Raw genomic sequence first — 25,868 nt, 5'->3', positions numbered from 1 at the left:
TAACAAAGGGTACATATAAAAAAGTATAATATAATACAATAAAGCGAAATCTATACTCACCCCATCGTGCATCTAAACAATTGTACTCCCCCCTTCGGCACCCGTGATTACATAGTTTCTATCATCATAAATACAATCTCTTCTTACACACAATCACCAGTCCATCTAATGTACATTCCCAATACTCCCAATATGAAACCCCAGCCGTCCATTCTTTAGTGCAAGTTCATTGTATCATTTCTTCACCTGTTCACGATGACACTGCTTGTAGGAATGCCACCTCAAAAGTGACCATTGGATCACACGGGAAACAAAACATAGCCACCCTACGTTCCCAACCATCTTTCAGACTTCTCACACTTGAGGGATACAAATTTCAATACCGTCATTGTATGAAGATCAGTGGGTAATGTTTTACTTTTTTTTTCCATTCCTTTTCCCCTTGTCTGCCTCTTTATTGAACCCAGTGGGTCCCTATAAAAAACTCCACATCTCCCCTAGATACGGAACCACCAGGACAGCAACCTGCCTCCACACCACATCCACGCCTCCCGTCCGATGTGATAACGGAAGGCAACTATACGGGGGATCTGGGTCATCGATGACACACCCGCCATCTCAGGTAAGCGGAAGACCACTCATCATCACCGATTGATCACAGTGGCACTTTACACAACTTAATACTCGATCTTGTTTTCTTCTCGTTTCCTTCATGCCCTAATTTCCTTTTATGTGCCATCAGAGCAAACTTCCAAGACTCTTCAGCTTCCTTGCTCTTTCTCATACTTCAGTTCTCGTCACCCCAGGACGCATTGGTTTTTATTGTGCTGGAAAGGAAATCTGGAATCACTGTATCTTGTCATTCACCACCCTCCAGCTCCAGTTCTCTCCAACTCCTCAATGGCTGGATTCGTTAGCCAGCTTAGGACGAAGGCCTGAATACAACAAAACAGAGCTCCTTGACTGAAAACCTCTCTCACAACCTCATTTTTTCGGTAGTCTGTGTCTTGAACCTATATGGCTTACTTCCTCATTTGGCCGCAGTAGAAGCTCCATGGTAGGCCTGTATTTCTTTAACAACAACCCAATGGCCTAAGGTCTATTCCTTCTTCTCCGCTTTGCTGCACTGGAATACGTTTCATTTAAGTTTTGGGCATGTTTGAAGAGGATGATCAGAGCCCCACACTCTTGACACTTTAGGTTTTGGGACACTCGAAGAGCAGCATGACCCGGATCTTTACAATTCAGACATCTTATATGCATTTGGTATTCCAAGTGTCCAAATTCCTGACATCTCCTACAATATTGAGGGCTGACCGACTACATATGTATCCCCTTACCCCTGCAACTTAACAAAGTGGCCGGAGGATGATTGATAACCCTGAAACCAGCTGGGTCCCTCGTTTTAGTAACACTTGATACTGCCTTTGCCATTCCACACCCGAAATTTTCCTTCTGTCCTTGGGCCCCTAGTTTTATAACATGGTTTCGAAAAAGATTCCCCCCTTATCTTCCTGTTCTGCAAACATATTGATTTCAAAACAGGAAAATTTTTTTTCTCCCCAAAGACTGCATTCCCAAAAATTTCCCGAGGGTGCTCCCTTTCCCTTTTTTCCCCCGACTTTTCCAAAATCCCTGGAACAAAAAATTCTTCCTCGTGACATCAAAATACTGTCTTTGCCATTTCTTTGAATTCCCGAACCCCGGAGCTCATCTCAAAAATCGTGATGAATTTTTGGGGATTCCTCTTTTCTGGGTCTCTTCTTTTCCGGATCCTTCCCAGTGAGTTGTGGTTTTTTTATCCTTCTTCAAAATTCCTTCCCCCCCTTCTCACCATCTTTCTAAACTTTAGCCACCAATACGCGGTCATGCCCTTGACTTTATTTAGCCAAAACCAAGAAGGTGCTGTTATGGGGCAGCGGGGAGGAAGCGGGGGAAAGGCCATGCCCATCTCGGGTTTGGTAATTTGGAGACCTAAACGCTGGGGGGGTAACCCTCCCCCGTTGCAACGTCCCCGGCCCGCCCCGATCGGCCCGCGGGGGCTCTGCGGGGGCGAGTACGGCATCGTGTATCCCAAAGGGTTTTTTCGAGGCCCCGGCCTCTGCTCGGCCTTGGCCGAGCCGACAGCCGTTTTCGAATTGGGAGGCGCTCTGGCGAATTTTTGCTATTGGGATTTTGTCGAAACTTTCTTTGCAAACCCCCCAGGATTCGGCCCGTCCGAACCCAAAACACACAGAAAATTTTTCTGGAGTCTGACAGTCAATATCATCCAAAAAAAATGGAAAATTTCCAAACCACCTTGGTGAGGGGCCCCCCAAAAAGTTCGAAATCGTGTGGCCCCGGTTGCAAAAATGGCATAACCCAGAAATAGAACTTCCCCCAAATCGGGCCCCTTTCCCGGGGTAAATCTTGGGGCAGGGGAAAGGGCGCTGCGACTGGGCCCCTTGGGGGGCTGTAAGGGGAAAAAAAAAGGGAAAAAGGAAATGAAAAAGACAACCCAAAAAATCTGAAAACAGCTACGCTCGGCAAACGTCAGTCCAATCGACTTGTAAGCGGGAGGAGAGTCGGTGAGGAAATTGAACTAAAACCGCCCACCGGGGCCGATTTTTCAAGAGCGCAAGTTGACTTTTTTATTTTTTCACACAGGCACAACCCTACCCAAGCATATAACAGAAGTTATCCGTTGAACAGCTCTCTGGATCATGAGACCATGGAAAATGTAAGCCAGGACAAAACCGCTTTGTATTACAAAAAGGCATCAGGAGAGAAAAACCCATTGCTTTTTTCAACCAGCACTTTCGGGGGAGAGCCACGAACGCAGTCCACCACTACCACAATTATGCAGTCAAGATGACCAACATTGTGGAGAAATTCGCAGGGTCAGCATGGCCGGGGTGCGGCAAACCTCGCCCGGGGATTTATTAGGGTTTTAACGGTCCACTGCTTTTTAGCTAGATATCAGTTCAGGCGCAGGGTATTACCGGTAGTCTTTGAACACGACGGTCTGTAATAACCATTTGCTGCAGTTTAGTTTGGCGTGTTGAATTAGCCCATTACATGTATTCACAATAACCCTACATATGCATTGCCTTTCAATATTAACGGTTCTCTACTGACTTATGACTGAATCAAATAAAGACTGTCTTGGCGCCATCGAACATGACCGGGCCGAAAATTCTTTTCACTTCTGCTGCTGACTCACAGCCAAGGGACTATTTTTTTTTTTTCCATGGAAGGTTGGCTTGTTGGTGATTTTTCTTCATGAAAGTTGCATCTAATACATTTATTTTTAATTTATATGACTATGATGGTACTGCGCTTTAGAAAAGCAATAAAGGTACTGCAAGGCTTAGTGCTAGTCTCGTGAATAAGTCACGTCTGAAGAGGTTGCAAAGCGCACTCCGGTTCGCGTAGTGATTGTTCAACGGATACAGCACACCCTCTCGCTGTACGACGCAGTTCTACGACCGGACGCGAAGGTGCGACGCGGACCGTGAAATCCCAACAGCACACTGATTCCCCATCCTATTTCTTGACCTATTCCCAGCTCTTTGCAACAGTCGCTTCACCCTGTGTGTGCCGTCGCGCCGCTGGCTCCTGTTTGTGTAACTTCGGCCTAGTGAGACGACGGTGGCGTTCTAATCAATTTTACACACAAAATATACTTTAAAACAAACACCAGAGACCTTAGATACAAATTTCCTCACGTGGGTTGAGAACGCTAAACTCAACATATAAACACAAAACCATTCCTGTTTAAGAATCATCACTTACCTCCTCGGGCGATTCATGATCAGAGTCTGAGAGGCAACCCCCTTGAACCACCACTCACGCTCTCGCTCCCCAATTGGCCACAAATGCTCTTGGTTCGACTTTTCTGAGATCATCTACCTTTTCCCTGTGGATGACCTGTGACCTACTTCTTCGATTCTGAATTTTTGAGTTTGAATTTTTTGACACTGAATTTTAGAAAAACTGAATTTAAAGTTCCACTTCTTCACCCCGAAAACTTGAATTGATTTTTTTAAAACTGAATATTTGCAGTATAAGAATCTGCACCAGCTGTTTGAAAATACATGTCTATAAAATTCAGCCATAAAAAACATTTCAATTTGTTAAATTTCAAATGTTCACATCTGCTTTTAAAAAAATCAAATTCAGAAACCATTTTAAACTACCAGCCAAAAATTCAATTTTTGTTAGATTACACTTGCAAAATAATCTCAAATTTACACACCAAATTCAAATCATTTTGTCATAATATTAGCCCCATATAAAGGCAGATCCCTCTCCTCCCACCCAGCTAATGATATCTCTGGTGAGTAATAGATCCAAGGCTCTACATAACCTTCCCTTAAACCCCACAAGCTTGATCGGGTTTCACTACTACTAGGCCAATCACCTCCCGCAACCTATTTGTTAAAAAAACATTTGCTTAAAATTTATACAATCAGTTGTTAATAATAAAATTTATTGGTCCGCAATTTCATATCGTTTTATCTTTCGTTTCACCTTTCGTGTGGATTAATTGTATGTCCCCATTGCTCATAGTAGACCCAATTAGCTTACCTGTCTTATACACCTTCCCTGTATACCAACAACCAAATCTCCTTTGTGTTTGTCCCAGAAGCACCCATAAAAAACTCTTTTTAGGCATGCTTGCCACCTCCATCCCCCCTGGTGTTTTTTATTTCTCTCATGGAAGCAAGGGATGCTTTCATTTCTCCTCTCTTCCTTAATCTCACCTTCTAGTCCCTTATTCCCATCTCTAACTGTTCTTCGTACCCATAAACCTGCTCTTTATAATAAACCTCCCAATAATATAATTCCTCTCCCCTGCCTCCTATCTACCTCTCCTTTAGAAAAACAGTTCCTTATAACAGGCACACAGAAAAACTTAAATATGTTTTTTCTTTCCCTTTAACCTCACTCCTCTCCTTTTCCTGACATAACCCCACTTCAATTATTCCCCTTTTTTTGTTTCTGCTAAAAATTTTTTGGAAAACAAAAATTTAGTTACTTTTTAATTTTTCTTTTTCCTTTTCCTTCTATCTTTGCTAAAAATGCAAACCCCTTTTGCCTTGTTTAATATAGTACCTACTTTTAAATTTTCCCTTTTAATAAATCTCCGCAATTTTTCCCCGTTCCTCCTCTCTCTTCCACCTCAAAACTCCTCCATTTCTTGGTTTGCCATTATTTTTTTGCAACCTTTTATTGTCCCTCCAGATTCTCCCCGTTCTTTCCATGTCTTCTTTTTTTTTCCTTTCTTTTTCTGTATCTCTATGCAAAAACAAACCGCCCTTTCTATTTTTCAACACTCTTCCCACCATTCTAAAAGTTATACACACCCCACTTTAAACTCTTTAAACTCTTGCTATATTTCCAAAAAATCTTTTAATTCTCTTTTTTAAAGATGTCATCTTCCAGTACACCATTATTAATTTTCCAACAACTGACTTACCCATCTTTACCCCATTATTTACCATTGTGCCTAACACTACTTCGTTATCTGAACACTCAAACTGGTAAAAAGCCTTCAACTCTTTTAGTTCTAATCCCCTGTGTTGTTAAAAATAAAATAGGTCTAGCTCCACTTCTATTCGGCCCCTCATATTACCCCATGTAAAACAAAACCCTGAATCCGTCTTTTTTTTTTTTTTTATTCCCCTTGTCCCTATATGCAGCACCCCTGCAAGAAATGCTGCTTTTAATTAAATAATTTCCTTTTTTTACAATAAACTCCTCTTAGTGTCAATCCTTCCCCCATTTTTTTTTTTGTAAACTATCCAACTCCAAAGTTTTAATAAAATCTCCTCCTACCCATTATTACATCTATTGTAACATCCCAAAAAAAAAACTTGGTGGTAAGTTTTTTTAAAAACATCCAATACGTTTTACTTCTAACAAAGTGTGCATAGGCTAAAAAAGTAGTTAAATATAGTACAAAGAAAAGAAAGCGAAATCTATACTCAGCCACCCCATCGTTAAGTCATCTAAACAATTGTACTCTCCTCCGGCATCCCGTGATAAGACATAGTTCTCTAACATAAATCCATTATTCTTAAAACACAATCCCCAAGCCCCATCTAAATGGTACATTCCCAATACGGCCAATATGAAACACCCCCCAGCAGTCCATTCTTTAAGTGAAAGTCATTGTATCCCTTCTTCGATCTTTCAGATGACACTCCTCTTGTAGGAACCCAAGACCTCCAAAGGCCATTGATAACAATGAAAAAAAAAAAACCGTAGCAACCCCTCTTTCACCATCTTTCAGAGACCTCTCAACATTGAGGATTACAATTTCAATTTCGTCATTTATGGAAGATCAGCTGGAATGTTTTTACTTTTTTTTTTCCATTTCCTTTCCCCTTGTCCTGTCCTCTTCTGAACCCCCAGTGGTCCCCTATAAAAACTCCACATAATCTTCCCCTCGATGGGTAACCCCCAGACCAACCCGCCTCCAAAACCCTCCCCTCCTCCTCCGTTTTGATAAAGGAGGGACTAGGGGGATTAGGCATCTGACACACCCGCATCTAGGTAACCCCGAAGCCCCCTCTATCCATCCATGATCCATGCACAAAACAAAAATTTAAATATTTTACTTTTTTTTTCTTCCTCTTTTCCTTTAATTTCTTTTATTTCCCCTAAGACAAACTCCCAAGCTCTTCAGCTCCTTCCCTTTTCACCCAGTTCTGTCACCCCAGGAAGTTTGGTTTTTGCGGGAAGGTATCGGGAACACTGTATTTTTTTAATTACCACCCCTCTCCTTTTTCCCCGGTCCCAATGGCTGGTTCTTAGTCGGGCTAGGCGAGGCCTAAAAACAGAGCCCCTTTTGCTGAAACCTCCTCCACCCCCTTTATTTCTGTATCGTGGGGTGAACCTATATGGCTTACTCCTTTTTTCCCCCAAGAGAAGCCCCAGGGGTATCCCTGATTTCCCTTTATAACAACCCAAGGGGCCCTAGGTCTTTTCCTTCCCTTTTGGGCCATGGCATACTTTTCTTTTTCCCGTTTTTGGGTGTCTTAAAGGGGACAGACCCCACACTCTTTGCCATTTGGGTTTGGGACCCCCGAGCGCATGCCCCCGATCTTTAAAATTTAGACATTTTATATTGCATGGTTTTCCGTGCCCAAAAACCTGACTCCCCTACAATTGAGGCGACCAGAAATACAAAGACCCCCTTACCCCCTGCAATTTTTAAAAACTGGGGGAGGAGATGATAACCCTAAAAACCCAGCGGGGCCCTCATTGGAAAAATTGATACTCCCTTTGTCCTTTCCACACCCCGAATCTGTTCTTCTGACCTTCCCGTAAATTTTATTATAACCGGTTTCGAAGAAAAGATTCCACCTCTTCATTTTCCATTTTCATGTAAAAACTATGTTGTCAAAATCGGAAATTTTTTTTCCCCCCAAAAGCGCATTCTAAAATCCGGGGATGCCCCCCTTCCTTTTTTTGAATTTTTCAAAATCCCGGAAAAAAAATATGTCTTTATCGGAAAATCAAAAACTGTCTTGCCATTTTTTTTAAATTCAAGAATCCCCCGGGGCTCAATCTTCAACAAATCGTTTAAATTTTGGGGGAATCCCCTCTTTGGATCTCTTTTTCTTGGATCCTTCCCGTAGGTCTCGTCGTGTTTTTACCCTTCTCAAAAAAATTCCTTCCGCCATCTCTTCACCACTCTTTCTCAAACTTTAGCCACCAAGTACTGCGGGATGCCACTTTCATTGATTTAGCCAAAAGGCCAAGAAGCGAGCGCTAGGGGCAGCGGGGAGGACGGGGGCTGGCCATGCCCATCTGGCTTTTGGGAAATCAGGGAGACCTGAAACGCGGGGGATGGTTTTGGGCCCTCCCCCGTCGCAAAAGTCACCCAGTCGCCCCGATCGGCCCCGCGGTGGCTTCTGCGGCGGAATTCGGCATGCTGTAACTCCCCAAGGTTTTTCGCGGCCCGGGGCCCCCATGTCATCGGAATCCTTGGGTCGACCGAAAAGAGGGAGGTCTCGAATTGGGGGAGGTCACTCTGGCGACATTTTGGCTATGGGATTTGTCGAAAATTTTTGCAAACCAGCACCGGTTCCCCAGCCAACCAAAGCATCACAGAAAATTCCTCTCTGGAGTCTGACCGAGTCAATATCATCGCAAAAAAGTGGATTTCCAGATCCACCTTGGTGAGGGGCCCTCAAACGTTCGAGGTCCCGTGTGGCCCAGGTTGCAAAAATGGCATAACTCCAGATAATTAGATCACTTCACCCAAATACGGCACAGCGCTGCACGGCTAGTCTTGGTCCAGGCGAAAGGGCGGCTGCGACTGCCACATTGGTGGTTCTGTATGTGAAAAAAAAGGAAAAGGAAATGAAAAAGACAACCCAAACAATCATGAAAACAGCCTACAGCTCGGCAACAGTCCATCCATCGACTTGAAGAGGGAGGGTCTGTGAAGAAGTTGAACTAAACCGCACCACCAGGGCCGATTTTTCAAGAGCGCAAAGTGACTTTTGTTTTATGTTCACACAGGCACAAACCCATACCTTCCAAGCATATAACAGAAGGTCGTCCTTCCTGGAACAGAACAGCATCTCTGGATCATTGAGAACCTGGAAAAGTAGGAGCCACTCGGAAACAAACGCCTTTGTAGTACAAAGGATCAGGAAGAAAACCCATCTGGCTTTTCAACCAGCACTTTCAGGTGCAGACTAACGCATCCCCACTACCCCTAAATTATGCAGTCAAGATTCCCTCCACATTTGGGAATTCGCAGGGGTCCCAGCCATGCCGGATGCCCTGCCAAGCCTCGCCCGGGGTGACCGCCTTCTTTGAGCATGGTGTCTGCCCCTAGCCAGGTAAGCATGAAGGCCCACGGCAGCCAGTCAGGGAGGTACCATTTCCGCCTCTACCGCCCCTTATCAATCCAGAACCCCCCTCGCCTTCCTATCAAAGGAATGATCTGCTTTTCTTCCGCTACCGGCCTGCAAACTGCCTGGCCGCTAAAACGAGCCGGACGCTTCCAACCCTGGTTTTAGATCGTTTTTCCCCCACCGCGCTCCTTGAGGCCCCCCAACCTCAGCGCATGAATGTTGTTCTATGTCAACCTAATCAAACACACCGGATTTAGATCATCATCTCATAGTTCGAGGACTTCGAAGATCTGAATCGGGTGTCTCAGACAAAGGGTCTCATCTTTTAGATGAGATCCCTTTAACCAAACACACCTGAGTCGGATTGCTCAGCTCGTTAGTGAAAGACTACCATACCTCAGGTGTGTGCATCAGATTAGATTACTCAATAAAAACAATCAACCACGGGCATCTCCTGCCAAAGGTATGGCCGACCTCAGTGCGGGAGCCAGTGACAAAGTCCTAATTCCTTTTTCTGTTATTTCGGCACAATAAGCAGCAATCCTGAATTAAAGGGGAAGCACAAAGAAACCGGTCCTGGAGACAACTTCATACCAGTGCCGATGCGGTGGAGTGGCCATAAGCAAAAATCCAAAATTAATCCAAAAATCATTTTATATGTATTCCCCCGGGTAGGGGACGTTAAAAACAAATCAGATATTAAACTGCTAAGAACATATTTTTTTTGCTTGTTCCATAGTTTTTATTGTCACCAGTTTCATTAAAGCCATATTAGGTACCACATTAAGGTACCTTTCATTTAAGAGACACAAAGCAAAAGAAATCAATTTGGGTCAAGAAGTGAAGTAATACAATTGTTGAATGTCATCAGAGTCTGTTGGTGATAAAACAATATTTTCAAAGGTACAATTTTTGTAAATTAAAAAAGACAATCAATGAAAGGTAAAAACCAATAAGACAACAAAGTTTAAAAGAAGGGTAATGAGTAGGTAGAAAGAACATAAAACATGTGTCCATTAAACACCACTTTAAAAGCTCTCTCTGTATATGGGTATAGGAACGGGTGTGGTCCTTATAAACATTTTTTTCATACACCCACAGCGCGCCAAAAACCCTTCCCAATGACCCTCTTAAAAAACCGAGGCAACCAGCTTCCTCCCCACACATTATGGGTATCGGAACAATCTACGGGCCGTCCGGGCCTCGTGGCCATGGGAAACCGTTCATTGTTAAGCTCTGGGTCCACAACGTAACGAAATGGTCGACATGCCTGGTAACTCCTGCAGCCTTGATTTTGCCACTGTACGATGGCGTTGGAGGGGGGACCCCTGCATGCGGCTTCCCTACCAGAAGGTTTCTGGAGGTCCAAATGGCGTCTTGGATGCAGTTGAGGGTGGAGCAACCATTTTGGTTGTGCCTGTTGTACGGGGCATTGTCTTCCTGGCTAAACCCACCTATGAACATCAGGTAGGTCTGGCACCCCCGCCTGCTGGAAGGTACGGGTAATTGCTGGGAACGCAGCCTGTTCCGGCCCACAATGTCCCTTCATGGCACTGCAACTCCAAGAGGTGCGTTTTTTGGGTTGCCTCACGGTCCTCTGGTGCCCACAAACCCCGGCGTGGAGCCAAGATGGTGGAAATCTTCTTGACATGCCTCTCTTGAGTGCATTCCGGCCCTTACGGGAGGGATCTCGTTGGGACAATAATCCACGCCAATCACGGGTGTCGGTTTATGACGAGCTCCTGGGTGGGCCCACACTGTGCCAAACTTTGGGCGGGCTTCAACCATGTGAGCACGTGTGCACTGAAACACCCACTGGTTCCTCGTTTCCTAGCAACAAGATATGATAGCGCAGTGATTAGTGTAAAAACTGTCTCACTTTCTTTCTCTACAACTTAAAATCTTTAAAACGAACTTTTGTTATGAACATTGTATGCAGGGGGTTGATCGAACGCAAGGGGATGTGGGCAACGTCTACTGATTAAAATTAAGGGATTCTTAAAAGACCCCTCCAAATCGAGTCATTGCCTGTGCTGTTTTTGTTCCTTGTCTTGATTGGGTCAGAGCGTAACTTCTATCTGGTGCTGTATATTTGGCCCTAAAAACAAAGAACTGTGGTACGCCTTTTCCTCCGCTTTTTGGTTGCTTTTTTTGACTGTTGTCTCTTTTTAACCTCTCCCACTTCGACCCACATAAGAAAGTAAAAGATGGCTCGTTCCCTGAAATAGAGAAAAGATCAGGGGGGAAAAAACCATAACATAATACCAAACAAGGGTAAAATCACTTGCTTTTATGATAAAAACTTTTCCGTCAAGGCAATTTGTCTCATCCCGCAGAGCAATTTATTTCCTTAACTTTCCTAACAATTTTTCATCATGCCAATTTCCACATCCCACCCCCCTCTCTGGTCCATTTAACCCCCATATTTTTAAATTTTGTGTTTTGAGGTTAAGATTTATCCATCGTCTTGCTAGGTTTCCCATGAACATAAAACTGTGCCTGGGTTTTGTCTCTGTTTTAATCTGGCTCCAGATGCCTTCCCAAACCATTCTGTTGAAGATCCATAGTCCTCTCTGTATGGCATAAAACATACGCGTACAACAGAAAGATTCACGTCGTCCAATATATAAAACAGCTCCTTGGCAGTCAGTCCCCCAGTCCCAGGTAAGGGTCAGTCCATTAATCCATTGATCCCTTCTCAAGACTCCTGTTCTAGAGGTTCCCAATGCAAGCCACATATAGAAGAGGAGATAACGGACAGCCCTAGACGGACCTCCACTGCGTCATATTTAATGCTTTTGAAAGATTCCTCATTAACTAAGATTCTGCTGGTTTATCCCCTATACAAGCAAATCCCACCTAAGCTAAAAAATCTTCCAGAAAAACCTCCATTATTTCCAAAACTTAAGAAACAAGTGAATGGTGCGCGAAATGACTCGATCGAATGCTTTTTTCAAATCAATCTAAATGTTATCCACTATCAACCGAATATTTCGTCCTCCTCACATAACAGATAGCAGCATCTTTATCTGAACGCACGAGGCTGTCCGTGATCCTTCCTTCCTGGGAGCTGCATCAGGCATAGTATCTGGGTGGATTTTTAACGGTTCTTCTAAAACTGCTGACATCCTGTCCTGAGTAAAAGTTTCTACCTAAAAGTTTACACCCCAAAGTTTAAAAAGGGTTATGGGCCGCCAATTTTTCAATGTTTGTCTTGTCATCTTTTTTGTGTAATAATGGTCATTATCCCATCCTAAAAAACTGTCCGGGAGTCGATCGAGGTTGTCAAAGTCATTAAAAACTGCCAATAAAGTCTTGTCTTTAAAATGTCCCAAAAATGTCAAATAAAATTCTAAAGGAAGACCATCAGCTCCAGGAGACTTACCCCCTGTTTTTTTTTTTGAATTTTTTTGATACTTTTATCCATCTCAAGAAAGTTAAAATCGTTTATTAAAAATTAAAATACCACTATCTTTTACTGTTTTGTCCACGAGAAGGTTAGAATTTCATTTAAAATGCTATGATCGCTGTTCTTTTTCCTCATACAGCTTCTCATAGAAGTTCTCAACTACTGTGTAAAATGTCTTTTTATATCTGTTTTAATGTCTTCTCTTTATCTTTCAAACTTACCATCATCGTCCACCTCTTTTTAACAATTTTTCTTAAAGAAATACCTTGTACATTTCTCTCTCCCTCCTCTATTTCATTTCCCTCTCTTTACTCCTCAGAATAACTCCTCTGCTTTTAACCTCAGCCAATTCCAACATTTCTTTTTTTACTTCTTTAATATTCATCAGCGAAATCAAAACCTTGATTGTGTGAAAGATAAAAGTAACGTTAATAAACTTGCTTTTGCAGGTCCCATCATTTTTCCTCTTTTCTTTTTCTTTTCTTTTTCCCGCCCCCCAGCTAAAAAACTCTTGATTCCTTCCTTCCTTGCCTTCCCACATCTCCCACCACTGTGCTCGTGAATCAACAAAAGTCTTTAAAGTTCCTCCATTTGTTATACTGCTCTCTATATTCTTTCACTATATATATCCTGATCCTCTAACACGGGAGCAGTTTAACTTCCAAAGAACATCTTGCCTGTAGTCAAACAAGGGAAGTGTAGAGGGCAAGAAATGCATAGTGTGGTCAATGAAAAGAAAAGGGGGGTTTGATCTAGCATCCATTAACGACCAGTCCTCTGATAAAAATATAATCATGCGGGAAGCTCTCTTCCCACACACACTGAACCAGGTGTAGCCCGCATTATTTAGATGCATGGATTTACAAACATTCCGTACATTCTAAAATCTTTGTTATGTTTTTCAATAAAATTGTCGTTTTGTCCTCTTTAAAATCTTTCTCTGCCCTTTCCATCTTTCTCTTGTATAATACAAATTTAAAATCACCTGCAAAATCAGGGCATCTTGCCAGCATATGTGACCTGCATATTCTTTTAAAAGGACTTATACCTGTCATTTTTTATCTGGATATCCATAATATTTAAGACATTAAAACCCTTCCTAAAAAAGACAAATTAAGTAAATGCTTGTATCCTCTCTTACCACCAGTGCTCCCCTTCACCAGGTTTGAGGATTTTTTATCAAAAATGGCCCACTCCATCTGCTTTTTATTGTTTGATCCACTCCAAATGGAGGTCCGTGTGGCATTTGTCTCCCACTTCTTATAATTGGTTAAAAAGTGGAGAGAACATTCCTTGCAGTAAAAAAAAAAATCTCAGGAAGAGACTGTACTTAAAAAGGATACAAATGTTCTTGTGCTCGTATTTGTGACCATACCCTTCTCACATTTAAAGTTGAGATTGTGGATTGCCATGAGCTGTGCATATATAAAAGGGTATATAAAAAAACATAAAAAATCATTAGTACATAAAAGAATAAATAATAAAATGAACAGGTAAAACCTTAAGGGACTATAGACATTTATTCTAAAAAATAAATCCATTTCTTGTAAGTCAAGTCAGCCCTTCCTTTATTCCTATAAGGGAGGAATCTGGAAATTTGTGCCTGTCTTTTTCTGCTAAGGGCAGCTCTGGGAGGTTAAATAAAAGGAATACAAACTTTGTAAAAAACAAACAAACGATAAAACCATTGTGTTTTGCCTGTTTTTAAAAGTCCATGTTTATGGTGTGTTTAAAAGGTGTGATTGTTCTTTTAATTTGTTAAAATACAAATTAAAAAGGACAAGCAAGCATCATATTTCTTTCAATAAAACCAATTCCATTGATAAAACACAATAAAAACACCAATTAAAAGTCTTCTGTTGTGCAAGACCGGGGGTGAGTCCTTATCAAGTAGGTCTTCACCCCACTCTCCAAAACAGGCACACGAGATGCCACTTTGTCTGCTCAGCGGAGATCCCCTCTCCTCCGGCCCGCTGGCCCGCTGTTCCCGTAGCCAGATTGGTGAGGGTGCATCTACGGGCAGCCAGGGTCGGTGCCTGCCGGGACCCTCTCCGTGTGACCCCGGCCCCCCCGTCCGAATATCGTCGTCCGGTACCCCTGCAGCATTGATGTTACCTTTAGCTCGCATGCATGGAGGGTTACCGTAACGCGCTTCCCCACCAGCAGGTTTCTGGTGGCCCAGATGGCATCCTTGATGACGTTGAGGGTGAGCCAGAGCGAGGTAAATTCCTGTGCCGACAAGTCCTTCAAGCCCCGGCCCACCCCAAGGATGGCGAGCTGGTACCCGAAATGGGCCCCACCCGCTGGTAGGCACGGGAAATACAGGGGGCCGGTTCTGGCCCACAGGTCCCGCGCAGTGCTGCACTCCCAGAGCAGGTGGTGGACGGTCTCCGGGGAATTGCAACCGGACCGAGGGCAGATGGGGTTTTTGGCCATGCCTCTGGAGTGCATAACCGCCCTGACCGGGAGGATCTCATGAGCCACCATCCACGATAAGTCCTTGTGCCTGTTCTGGAGAGCGGGGTGAGCCGCATTCCGCCAAACTTGTTTGGCCTCACTTAGTGTGAGGCCCGGAATTGGACTCACCAGTTCCCGGTCCTGCACAACAGAGATAAGAGACTTGTGATTAGTTAAAATGGTGACATCATGCTGTTCTAAAAGATATTTCTTTAAAAACTTTTTGATAAAACTATACTCTTTAGGTAGGTTAAAAGACACTGGGCATTTCAGGTCTACTGGTAAAATCTTTAGGGTTCTGAGGTAGGACCCCATCCAGAATCTGGTCATAGCTGCTGTCTTGTTTTCGCTGGATGGGGTCACTGCATATCTGATATGAAGAGAGGTAAAACGGCTGCCTAAAAACAGGTGGGGGTCTGGGAGTCCTTTCCCCCCATTCTCTGGTCTTCTTTTGACAACTTCCCTCTTAAGGCGCTCCCACTTAGACCCCCACAGGAAGTAAAAAACCGTCCTCTCCAACCTCGCCAAGAATTTCCGTGGGGGGCTAAAAACAGAAGAGACAAGTAAAATCAACGGTAAAATCACGGATTTAAAAATTAAAACCTTGCCTTCAAACGTCATCTGTCTCAGTCCCCAAAACCCCAGTCTTTGCCTAGCTTTCCCTAAAATGTCAGTCCAGTTTCCCCGTCCTCCACCCTCTTTGTCAAACTTCACTCCTAAAATTTTAAAATCATTCTCTTTAAAAGCTAAATCAAGTCCACCTGTGTCTATGTCTCCCCACGGCCCGAAGAGCTGGGCCTCGGACTTGTTTCTGTTGAGCTTAGCGCCCGAGGCCCGACCGTACCAGTCAGTCAAGTCCATTGCTCTTCGTATAGATAAAACGTCCGTGGCTAAAAGAGTTACGTCGTCCATGTATAAAACACAGGTCGCCGTCAGTCCTCCCGTCCCAGGCAGGTCTAGTCCTTTAATCCATTTGTCCCTTCTCAAGATCTGTGCCAGTGGCTCAACACAAACTACGTACAGGAGGGGAGATAACGGACACCCCTGTCGGACGCCGCTGTGGATATTCACATTTTTTGATAGATGCCCGTTAACTAAAATTCTGCTAACCAGACGGTTGTATAGCAGTCCCACCCAAGCTATAAACCTCCCTGGGAACCCCATTTTTTCCAGTATCTTGAAAAGGAACTGGTGCGAGATGCGGTCGAATGCTTTTTCAAAATCTAAATTTAGGACTACTAGCCGAATGTTTCTGTCTCTCGCGTAACAGATGGCGTCTCTGATCAGTATCAAGCTGTCCGTGATCTTCCTCCCAGGCACAGAACATGCTTGATCCGGGTGGATCACGTCCTTTAAAACGGTCGACATACGCATAGATAAAATTTTGCTAAATATTTTGCAGTCAAAGTTTAAAAGCGTAATTGGTCGCCAATTCTGTAAGTCAGTCTTGTCTCCTTTTTTGTATAAAAGTGACACTATCCCTATTCTAAAGCTGTCAGGAAGTCTGTCTAGAGTCTCAAATTCTTTAAAAACAGTCAGTAAGTCATGTGCTAAAATATCCCAAAATGTCGAATAAAACTCTAGAGGAAGACCGTCTACTCCAGGGGACTTTCCTCGTTTAAAACTTTTAAGAGCTTTTTGCATTTCTAAAATTGTAAAATCTTGGGATAAAATAGTGCATTCACTGTCGACTTTTCTTTCTAAAAAATCTAAGACTTCTCCTAATGTGTTGGTGTGTACTTCTTTTTCATTGTATAAATTTTCATAAAAAGATTCAGTTTCCTTTAAAATATCTTGCGTTGTGCGAGCTTCCCTCCCTCTACTTTTTAAAACAGTAATTGCCCCACCCCGTGAAATGATCTTTTTAAAAAAATACCTAGTACATTTTTCACCTTCCTCTATCTCCTTCTCCCTGCTCCTTAAAATAACACCTTTACTTTGTATCTCGAATAACACTGACATCTCTTCCTTAACTTTTTTAATATCTTCATTAAAATCAAAACCATTGTTTAAAAGGTTAAAATACCTCTGTAGTCGTTTTTGCAGCCCCATCATGCGTCGCGTTAACCTATTCTTTTTTTCCTTACCTATTCCCCTAAAAAATTGTCTCGTCCGTTCCTTCACCATCTCCCACCACTGTGCGCGTGAGTCGTAAAAGTCTTGGAGGGTCTGCCATTGGCTGAACTGCTCCCTATACTTCCTAACTACTTCCTTATCTTCCAAAAGGGAGCAGTTCAGCTTCCACAGCCCTCTACCTACTGTCACACCAGTGGGGAGTGAAAGGGTGCACGACAGCATCATGTGGTCCGAAAAAAAGGAGGGGGTCAATGTAGCATCGGTTGGCGGGCAGTCACGTGTAAAAACATAGTCAATGCGAGAGGCTCTGGTGCCATCACCACTGAACCAGGTGAAGCCCTCCTCTCTCTGATGCATTGCTTTAAAACAGTCGACTAATTTAAAATCTCTAACTAAGCCCTGCAATAAAACCGATGTCTTGTCAACTTTAAAATCCTCTCCTATCCTCTTCCTATCCTTTTTCGATAAAACACAATTAAAATCCCCTGCCACCACTAGGGGGGCCCTACCTAGCATGTGGGGCTGCAAATCTTCTAAAAGTTCATACCTATCATTTTTTCCAGTATACCCGTACACATTAAGAATGTTAAAATCTTTGTCTAAAACAGTCAGATTGACTAAAATTGCCCGTCCGTCTCTTACCACCGTGCTTCCCTTCACCAAAATATGTGGGTTACCTATTAAAATTGCGACTCCATCATTTTTATTGTCATTGGAGCCACTCCAAATGGAGGGCCCCAGGGTCCACATTTCTTCCCACTTCCTATAACTTTTTAAAAAAGGCAGAGAACACTCTTGCAGTAAAAAGACATCTGATTTAACAGTTTCTAAAAAGGATAAAATGCTCTGTGCTCGCAAGTGGGATCTCACACTTCTCACATTGATGGTAGAGATAGTGAGAGCCATGAGCAGTAGGGTAAAAAAGATATGAACCATAAAAGAAGACATTTAAAATAAGGAAACTACAGAGGTGTAATTAAAATCAGAGTGTATCTTGTGGCACTTGCTCCTCCTTTGTCCCAAGCAAATTGGGATCTGGAGGAAAAATGCTCGACCCTTCAGGAGCCGCAGAGAGAAACTCTTGCGGCTCCCTTGGTGACGATGTTCTTAGCTTGATATGCAGAAAAGAAACTTCATTTGGAGATTCGGCTGGCCACATACGGTCTAGATCTTCCATTGAGGAACTATCTAGCCGATGTAATGCCTTTAACCTTTTCTCCTCTATTTCAGATAGAGGAGATCTCGCAGCTCTTTTCTGCACTTGAGCATTCGGGAGTGAACAATCAGTTTCACTCTCACTAGTTGCAACACTCACCTCCGAGACAGTTTCGAGGGAGGAAGCCGTTTCCTCCTCTCCATCTTCCATTTTGTTTCCCTTCTCTAGCTGTTTGGGAGTGGCTTCCTCCCTCTGTGCCGGTAACTCCGCCTCCGTGGCCGCCCCACTTCCTTTCTCTTGCCCAATCCCTGAGGATGGCGGGAAATTTGAATTTCCCGCCAAAACCTCAGGGCCCGCCTCTTCTCTTTGTTTGATAGTTTGCGCTTCCGGTGGGGCGGCCATTTTGTTGCCTTTCAGTTTGTTGGCAAAACTCTTGGGGCAATCTCTATAGAGATGATTTGTGTCACCACAAAGATTACACCGTCTGCCAATGGTACATTCTTCAAAGACATGTCCAATTCCTCTACACTTCCCACATATTAACTCCTGACATGCATCTGCTAAGTGCCCCATTTTCCCACATTTTCTACATAATTTTGGCATTCCTTGGTAGTGAATGTAGCCTCTGTTCTCACCCAACACAATCATTGACGGCAGATGCTTCAGGCCCAGGTAGCTCCCGGCGTCTTCCCATTGTTTAATGGGAATTCTCCAGGAGCAATTCCAGATGCCATCTTCATCTACAACTTTGACTGGTTGACCCCGAACAGTGCAATATCTGCCCAACCAGACACAAATGTCGTCCCCACTCACTGTTTCATTAAACATTCTGACAATAACAGTTTTAAATGAATTATCTGAAAGTTTTTCCACAGTGAACATGGAGAAAAGGGCCTTAACTGCATCAAACCTATGCCAGAAATCATTTAACAGGGCAGCAGTCTTAAAACTTAAATCAAAACCTTTGTTCTGGGGAAGTGCTACAATACAATTTAACTCTTCCGGTTTAAAATTTAAGGTTTTCTGGATCAGCTTCCTGGAGAAGTCAAGACGTGACATCCCCAGGAGCTTACCATCAACCTCTTTAAAAACAAAACGCACGCTGTGGTGCCTCCGCACGCCGGCACGAGCAGCCGACATGGTGGAGGCACCACCAGCACTTAAAAGCAAAAAACTTAAAACTTAACAAATAAATAGATAATAAATAGATAGATAAATAAATAAATAAATAAATAACTTACCTTAAAACCAAAAGATTCCTTGGAAACCAAGTTGTCCAGATAAAAGGCGCAGCCAATGTACCTCCTGAAAGTTGGGACTCAAGCCACTGAATGACCAAAGCCAAGAAACCTCCAAGAGGCGATCGCAGTCTTAGCCAAAAGGCCGAGAAGCGATGCCGCAATGGCGCAGCGGGGAGGAAGCGGGACATGGCCACGCCCATCTCGGCTTTGGTAAGTCAGGGAGACCTGAAACGCTGGGGGACGGTAGGACCCTCCCCCGTCTGCAACGTCACCGAGCCTCGCCCCGATCGGCCCGACGGTGGCTCTGCTGCGGCGGAGAGTACGGCATCGCTCGTAACTCCCAAACGGTTCGTCGCAAGAGCCACGTGCCTCATGTCATCGGAATCCTTGGCTCGAGCCGAACGAGAGGCAGGTCTCGAATTGGCAGGTCGCTCTGGCGAAATTTTCGGCTATTTTGGATTTTGTCGAAAACCTTCTTTTGCAAACCGGCACCAGGTATTTGGCCCAGTCCGAACCAAAGCAGCACAGAAAGATTCTCTGGAGTCTGACGGTCAATAATCATCCAAAAAAAGTGGAAATTTCCATCCACCTTGGCGAGGGGCCCTCAAAACGTTCGAAGGTCGTGTGGCCCAGGTTGCTAAAATGGCTATAACTCCAGAGAGGAATGAGATCACGTCACCCAAATCGGCACGCCTATGCACGGGCTCAGTCTGTGGTCAGGAGAAAAAAGGGTGCTGAGTCTGGCCACTTGGTGGCGCTGCAAGGTGAAAAAAAAATGAAAAGGAATGAAAAAGCACAACCAAACAATCATGAAAACAGCTACAGCTCGGCAGCAGTCAGTCCGATCGACTTGAAAAGTGAGGTCTGTGAGAAATTTGAACCCACCAGGGGCCGATTTTTCAAGAGCGCAAGTGACTTTTTTTTTTTTTTTTTTTTTTCTCTCACACATGCACAACCCATATCAAGCATAGGACGGAAGTCCTCATTCTGAACAGCTCTCTGGATCATTGAGAAGCCAAAAATGTAAGCGAGAACAAACGCTTTGTATAAAAAAAGATCAGGAGAAAAAACCCATCTGCTTTTTTCAACCAGCACTTTCAGGGGAGAGCGCGAACGCAGTCCCCCACTACCATAAATTATGCAGTCGAGATTCCCACATTTGGGGAATTCGCAGGGGTCAGCACTGCCGGAGTGCAATGGACGAGCCTCGCCCTGGGTGAACCGCCTTCTTGATCATGGTGTCTCCCCTGCCAGGTAAGTATGAAGGCCCAGGCGGCCAGTCAGAGGTACCATTTCCGTCTCTACCGTCCTCATCAACGGTGAACCCCCGCCACTAGCAAAGGAAGGACGGCTGCCTTCCGTTACTGGCCCGCAAACTGCCAAGCGTTGGCACGAGCCGACGCTTCCCAACCCTGGTTTTAGATCAGTGGTTTCCCAACCGCGTTCCTGGAGGCCCCCCAACACTGCATGAATGTGTTCTATGTCACCTTAATCAAACACACCTGATTCAGATCATCAGCTCATTAGTAGAGACTCGAAGATCTGAATCGGGTGTCTCAGACAAAGGGTCTCATATGTTTTAGATGACTCCCTTTAACCAAACACACCTGATTCGATGCATCAGCTCGTTAGTGAAAGACTCCAAGGCCTCAGGTGGATGCATCCGAGGAGAATTCTCAATAAAACAGCAACCACGGCATCTGCAAGAGCAGACCTCAGGGGGAGCCAAGACAAAGCCCTCATTCCCTTTTTCTGTTATTCATCACAATAAGCAGCAATCCCTGAAAAGGGAAGCACACCGTTCCTGGAGACACTGCAATACCAGGCCGATGCGTGGAGTGGACAGAGCAAGCCCCGGCTCCAGCTCCGTGACCCAAAAATCAATTTAATATGTAGTCCCCGGGTAGGGGACGACGTATCAGATATTAAACTGATAAGAACAGATACTACACTTGATCTTAGCCAAAAGGCCGAGAAGCGATGCTGCAATGGTGCAGCGGGGAGGAAGCGGGACATGGCCACGCCCATCTCGGCTTTGGTAAGTCAGGGAGACCTGAAACGCTGGGGGACGGTAGGACCCTCCCCGTCTGCAACGCCACCGAGCCTCGCCCCGATCGGCCCGACGGTGGCTCTGCTGCGGCGGAGAGTACGGCATCGCTCGTAACTCCCAAACGGTTCGTCGCAGAGCCACGTGCCTCATGTCATCGGAATCCTTGGCTCGAGCCGAACGAGAGGCAGGTCTCGAATTGGCAGGTCGCTCTGGCGAAATTTTCGGCTATTTTGGATTTTGTCGAAAACCTTCTTTTGCAAACCGGCACCAGGTATTTGGCCCAGTCCGAACCAAAGCAGCACAGAAAGATTCTCTGGAGTCTGACGGTCAATAATCATCCAAAAAAAGTGGAAATTTCCATCCACCTTGGCGAGGGGGCCTCAAAACGTTCGAAGGTCGTGTGTGGCCCAGGTTGCTAAAATGGCTATAACTCCAGAGAGGAATGAGATCACTTCACCCAAAACTCGGCACGCCTATGCGCGGGCTCAGTCTGTGGTCAGGAGAAAAAGGGGTGCTGTGACTGGCCACTTGGTGGCGCTGTAAGGTGAAAAAAAAAATGAAAAGGAAATGAAAAAGGACAACCAAACAATCATGAAAACAGCTACAGCTCGGCAGCAGTCAGTCCGATCGACTTGAAAAGTGAGGTCTGTGAGAAATTTGAACCCACCAGGGGCCGATTTTTCAAGAGCGCAAGTGACTCTTTTTTTTTTTTTTTTTTCTTTTTTTTTCTCACACACACAACCACAACCCATACCAAGCATAGGACGGAAGTCCTCATTCTGAACAGCTCTCTGGATCATTGAGAAGCCCGAAAAGTAAGCGAGAACAAACGCTTTGTATAAAAAAAGATCAGGAGAAAAAACCCATCTGCTTTTTTCAACCAGCACTTTCAGGGGAGAGCGCGAACGCAGTCCCCCACTACCATAAATTATGCAGTCGAGATTCCCACATTTGGGGAATTCGCAGGGGTCAGCACGGCCGGAGTGCAATGGACGAGCCTCGCCCTGGGTGAACCGCCTTCTTGATCATGGTGTCTCCCCTGCCAGGTAAGTATGAAGGCCCAGGCGGCCAGTCAGAGGTACCATTTCCGTCTCTACCGTCCTCATCAACGGTGACCCCCCGCCCCTAGCAAAGGAAGGACGGCTGCCTTCCGTTACTGGCCTGCAAACTGCCAAGCGTTGGCACGAGCCGACGCTTCCCAACCCTGGTTTTAGATCAGTGTTTCCCAACCGCGTTCCTGGAGGCCCCCCAACACTGCATGAATGTGTTCTATGTCACCTTAATCAAACACACCTGATTCAGATCATCAGCTCATTAGTAGAGACTCGAAGATCTGAATCGGGTGTCTCAGACAAAGGGTCTCATATGTTTTAGATGACTCCCTTTAACCAAACACACCTGACTCGATGCATCAGCTCGTTAGTGAAAGACTCCAAGACCTCAGGTGGATGCATCCGAGGAGAACTCTCAATAAACAGCAACCACGGCATCTGCAAGAGCAGACATCAGGGGGAGCCAAGACAAAGCCCTCATTCCTTTTTTTCTGTTATTCATCACAATAAGCAGCAATCCCTGAAAAGGGAAGCACACCGTTCCTGGAGACACTGCAATACCAGGCCGATGCGTGGAGTGGACAGAGCAAGCCCCGGCTCCAGCTCCGTGATCCAAAAATCAATTTAATATGTAGTCCCCGGGTAGGAGACGTATCAGATATTAAACTGATAAGAACAGATTTTTTTTTTTTTTTTTTTTTTTTTTTTTTTTTTATTAACACCAAAACCATTCTTTACAATGAAATCACTGTACAATAATACAACATAAATCCTCTTTCAGCATTCCATCATACTCTTCAAAAATCAAAAGTCAAATGTACATGAAGTTTCAAAATCAACCACCCACATTTTACAGAAGCACATGTCCTAAAAAAGAAAACCAGAAAATACAGTCATTCCCTCTACCCCACCCCAACCTTCTGCAGCCCTCTCCATACCCTTCTGGTCACCTCATCCCCAAAACACGTTCTGAACGCTTTAACCTCTGCCGACATTTTCCCAAGCAGTTGTAAAAATAATCTTTCAGGTTCCAAACGAGGAATCTGTTTTCTCAAACACATTGTTCTCCATTCCCACAGAACATGCTTCCCCTCTGAGATCGTACTCCATATGACTCTCCTTCGTTGTGCTTCAAAAACATCCAAACCCAGCCCGTACAACACTAAGTCCCTTGTAATAATTGGCCCCCTCCACCTCTCCCACCACAACATGACAGACCTCCAGAGCTCTGCAGCTCCCGGACACAACCAAAAGGCATGCTCTATTGTCTCCTCTTTGCCGCAACCTGTCGGGCACATTGGAGACCTACCAGAGCCATGTCTATACAACCTCTCTCTCACTGGTAACCGACCCAGGGCAGCTAACCAGTTGAGATCCTTGCAAAAGCCTGTTAAATATGATGGCTGCAACATTATCCAACTCACTTCATATGGTGATACCAGTTTTCCTACCCCTTCCACTAACTCCTCACTCAGTCCGTGGTACAGTTTCCTTTGCTCTAAAATCAGGGACTGCTCTAAACACCAAGGCTTCCGAGCAATAAAGTCTGCCACCCTGCGATAATGCTCTGGCCTATCTGCCGACCAGGGCCTCGTTCCCCTCCAATTGCCCAAAGACCTCAAAGGAAAAGCCAGCCAAAACTGGGCTAAAAACCTGGCCCTTGTGCTCCCTCTCATGGGATGCTAAGCGAGCTGCCCAAGAGCAGAAAATAGCTTCCATCTTCAAAGGAATGCAGGGGACCCCCCTCCCACCATCCCTCATCAGCCTGTACATCTGCCCCCTAGCAACCATTTCTGTGCTATTCTTCCACAAAAAAGAGAAAACTAGCTTTTCTAACCTTCTCCCAGACCAAAAGGGAACTGGAAACACATAAGCTAAGTAATTCAGGCTTGGGAGAAGATCAGCCTTTACCACCTCTAACCTTCCCCACAAAGACAGCCCCCTAGAACTCCACCTTACTATCTTTCCCTTTACTACCTTCAGTCTTGCCTCCCAGTTCTCTTTAGCGCTGTCTCCTCTAAAAAATCTGACTCCCAGAATTTTCAAACCATCTGCACAAAAACTATACCCTCCTCTTGCCTCTGCTCTTTCAGCCCACTGACCAAAGAACATGACTGATGACTTACCCACATTAACTCGTGCCCCAGACACCTGGCAAAACTGCTCCAGAATTTTACCAACCACCTCAAAGTCACGGTCTGAAGTCAAAAACACAGTTGTGTCATCTGCATAAGCGGCCACTTTGGCACATATGCCACCACCTCCAGGCAAGTGAACCCCCCTAAGAGAAGGTGCTGCCCTCAAAGCCCCCAACAAAGGTTCCAAAGATAAAACATAGAGAAGGGGGGACAAAGGACACCCCTGCCGTACTCCCCCTAACTGCTCCACCTTTTCTGTAAAATGTCCATTTATCCCTATCCTACTGAATACCTCTCTGTAAAGCAATCTAACCCATGCCCTGAACACTGGACCAAACCCCATATGCCTCAAGGTTGCCTCCAGATAGGAATGACTGACCCTGTCAAAGGCCTTCTCCTGATCTAAGCTCAAGAGTGCCAAAGGAAGCTGCCTTTGCTCAGCCCAGCTGATTACATCTCTAACTAGAGCCAAGTTCATAGACACTGACCTACCCGGCACGCCACATGTCTGGTCTGACTGGACAACTGCTCCAATGACCTTCTTAAGTCTCTCTGTCAAGACTTTTGCCAACACCTTGTAATCTGTAGTCAGCAAAGTAATTGGCCTCCAATTCCCTAACTCTTCCTTCGCCCCTTTCTTATGCAGCAACGTTACTAACCCTGTTCTCATTGTCTCTACCAACTCCCCCCTTCTAAAACACTCCTGGTATACCCCCACCAGTTCCCTTCCTACCCATGGCAAAACCACATCATAAAAGGCCGCTGGAAGACCATCACACCCTGGAGCCGTGCCTTTTTTCAAGGAAGCCACTGCAGAACTAACCTCTTGCAAGGTCAAGGGCCCTTCTAGTGCTCTCCTTTCCTCCTCCTCTAAACTCCCTTCCAGATTCTCCAAAAACTTCCCATATGCTGTAACTGAAGGAGTTCTTTCATTGAATAACTCTCTATAAAACCCCTCAGCCACCTTCAACATCCCCTTCCCCGATGTCTCCACCCCCCCTTCACCCCTCAAACCCTCTATATAACTTTTCCTTTGCCTACCCCGCACTGTTGCAAAGAAAAAGCTGGTTGGCTTTTCATCATAGAGCCGCTTCCGGACGCTTGAACCTTGCAAAAAGGACTTAGCTTCCTCCCAATAATAATCCTTCATTGCCTCCTGCAGATACCTAGCCCTAGACCATCCCTCAGCAGTCCCCAAGGCACCACCTGCCCATAGAGCCTGCAGCTCCTCTGACCACTTACCAACTTTTTCCCGCTTACTCCTTGCCTTCTCCCTGCCCCAATTACGGCAGAAAACCGCAACCCTCTCCTTGAATCCCTCCCACCATTCCCCTTGTGACAGAAACAAACCTTGCAGATTTTTCCAACCGGCTACCAAATTAAAGAGCGCTATACAAAATACCTTGTCCTTCAGAAAAGAAGTATTGAACC

The 25,868-nt window shown here is 44.8% G+C and overlaps 1 protein-coding gene, 4 non-coding genes and 1 pseudogene across 5 annotated transcripts; all 6 read right to left on the bottom strand.

The window, feature by feature from the left end:
* Positions 1-8,684: 8,684 nt before the first annotated feature.
* LOC122142970 lies at positions 8,685-8,851 on the bottom strand. The gene has a single exon (XR_006158876.1). It is a non-coding gene; the product is annotated as a U1 spliceosomal RNA (small nuclear RNA).
* Positions 8,852-14,280: 5,429 nt separating this feature from the next.
* On the bottom strand, positions 14,281-19,489 carry LOC122142963. Its single transcript, XM_042753914.1, has 2 exons — positions 19,198-19,489; positions 14,281-15,268 (listed from the first exon to the last, which is right to left on the bottom strand). The coding sequence occupies exons 1-2, from the start codon at positions 19,395-19,397 to the stop codon at positions 14,281-14,283; spliced, it is 1,188 nt and encodes a 395-aa protein (XP_042609848.1). The 5' UTR covers positions 19,398-19,489.
* Positions 19,490-20,295: 806 nt separating this feature from the next.
* LOC122142968 lies at positions 20,296-20,459 on the bottom strand. The gene has a single exon (XR_006158874.1). It is a non-coding gene; the product is annotated as a U1 spliceosomal RNA (small nuclear RNA).
* A 526-nt stretch (positions 20,460-20,985) lies between these two features.
* LOC122142971 lies at positions 20,986-21,179 on the bottom strand. Its single transcript, XR_006158877.1, has one exon. It is a non-coding gene; the product is annotated as a U2 spliceosomal RNA (small nuclear RNA).
* A 958-nt stretch (positions 21,180-22,137) lies between these two features.
* LOC122142965 lies at positions 22,138-22,301 on the bottom strand. Its single transcript, XR_006158871.1, has one exon. It is a non-coding gene; the product is annotated as a U1 spliceosomal RNA (small nuclear RNA).
* A 525-nt stretch (positions 22,302-22,826) lies between these two features.
* Positions 22,827-23,030, bottom strand: LOC122142966 (annotated as a pseudogene).
* Between the last annotated feature and the right edge of the window lie 2,838 nt (positions 23,031-25,868).

This window comes from Cyprinus carpio, unplaced genomic scaffold (assembly GCF_018340385.1).
Source record: "Cyprinus carpio isolate SPL01 unplaced genomic scaffold, ASM1834038v1 S000000417, whole genome shotgun sequence".
Taxonomy (NCBI): Eukaryota; Metazoa; Chordata; class Actinopteri; order Cypriniformes; family Cyprinidae; genus Cyprinus; species Cyprinus carpio.
The sequence above is the reverse complement of the archived record's forward strand: the minus strand, read 5'-3'. Positions and strand labels throughout refer to the sequence as shown.

Bases quoted from the DNA above. Each gene is read 5' to 3' on its own strand.
- LOC122142963 (XM_042753914.1), bottom strand. From the start codon at position 19,397: ATGGGCGTGGCCATGTCCCGCTTCCTCCCCGCTGCGCCATTGCGGCAT. The intron at 15,269-19,197 runs GTAAGTTATTTA...TTCTGTTTTTAG, and splicing joins AGGAATCTTTTGGTTTTAAG to CCCCCCACGGAAATTCTTGG.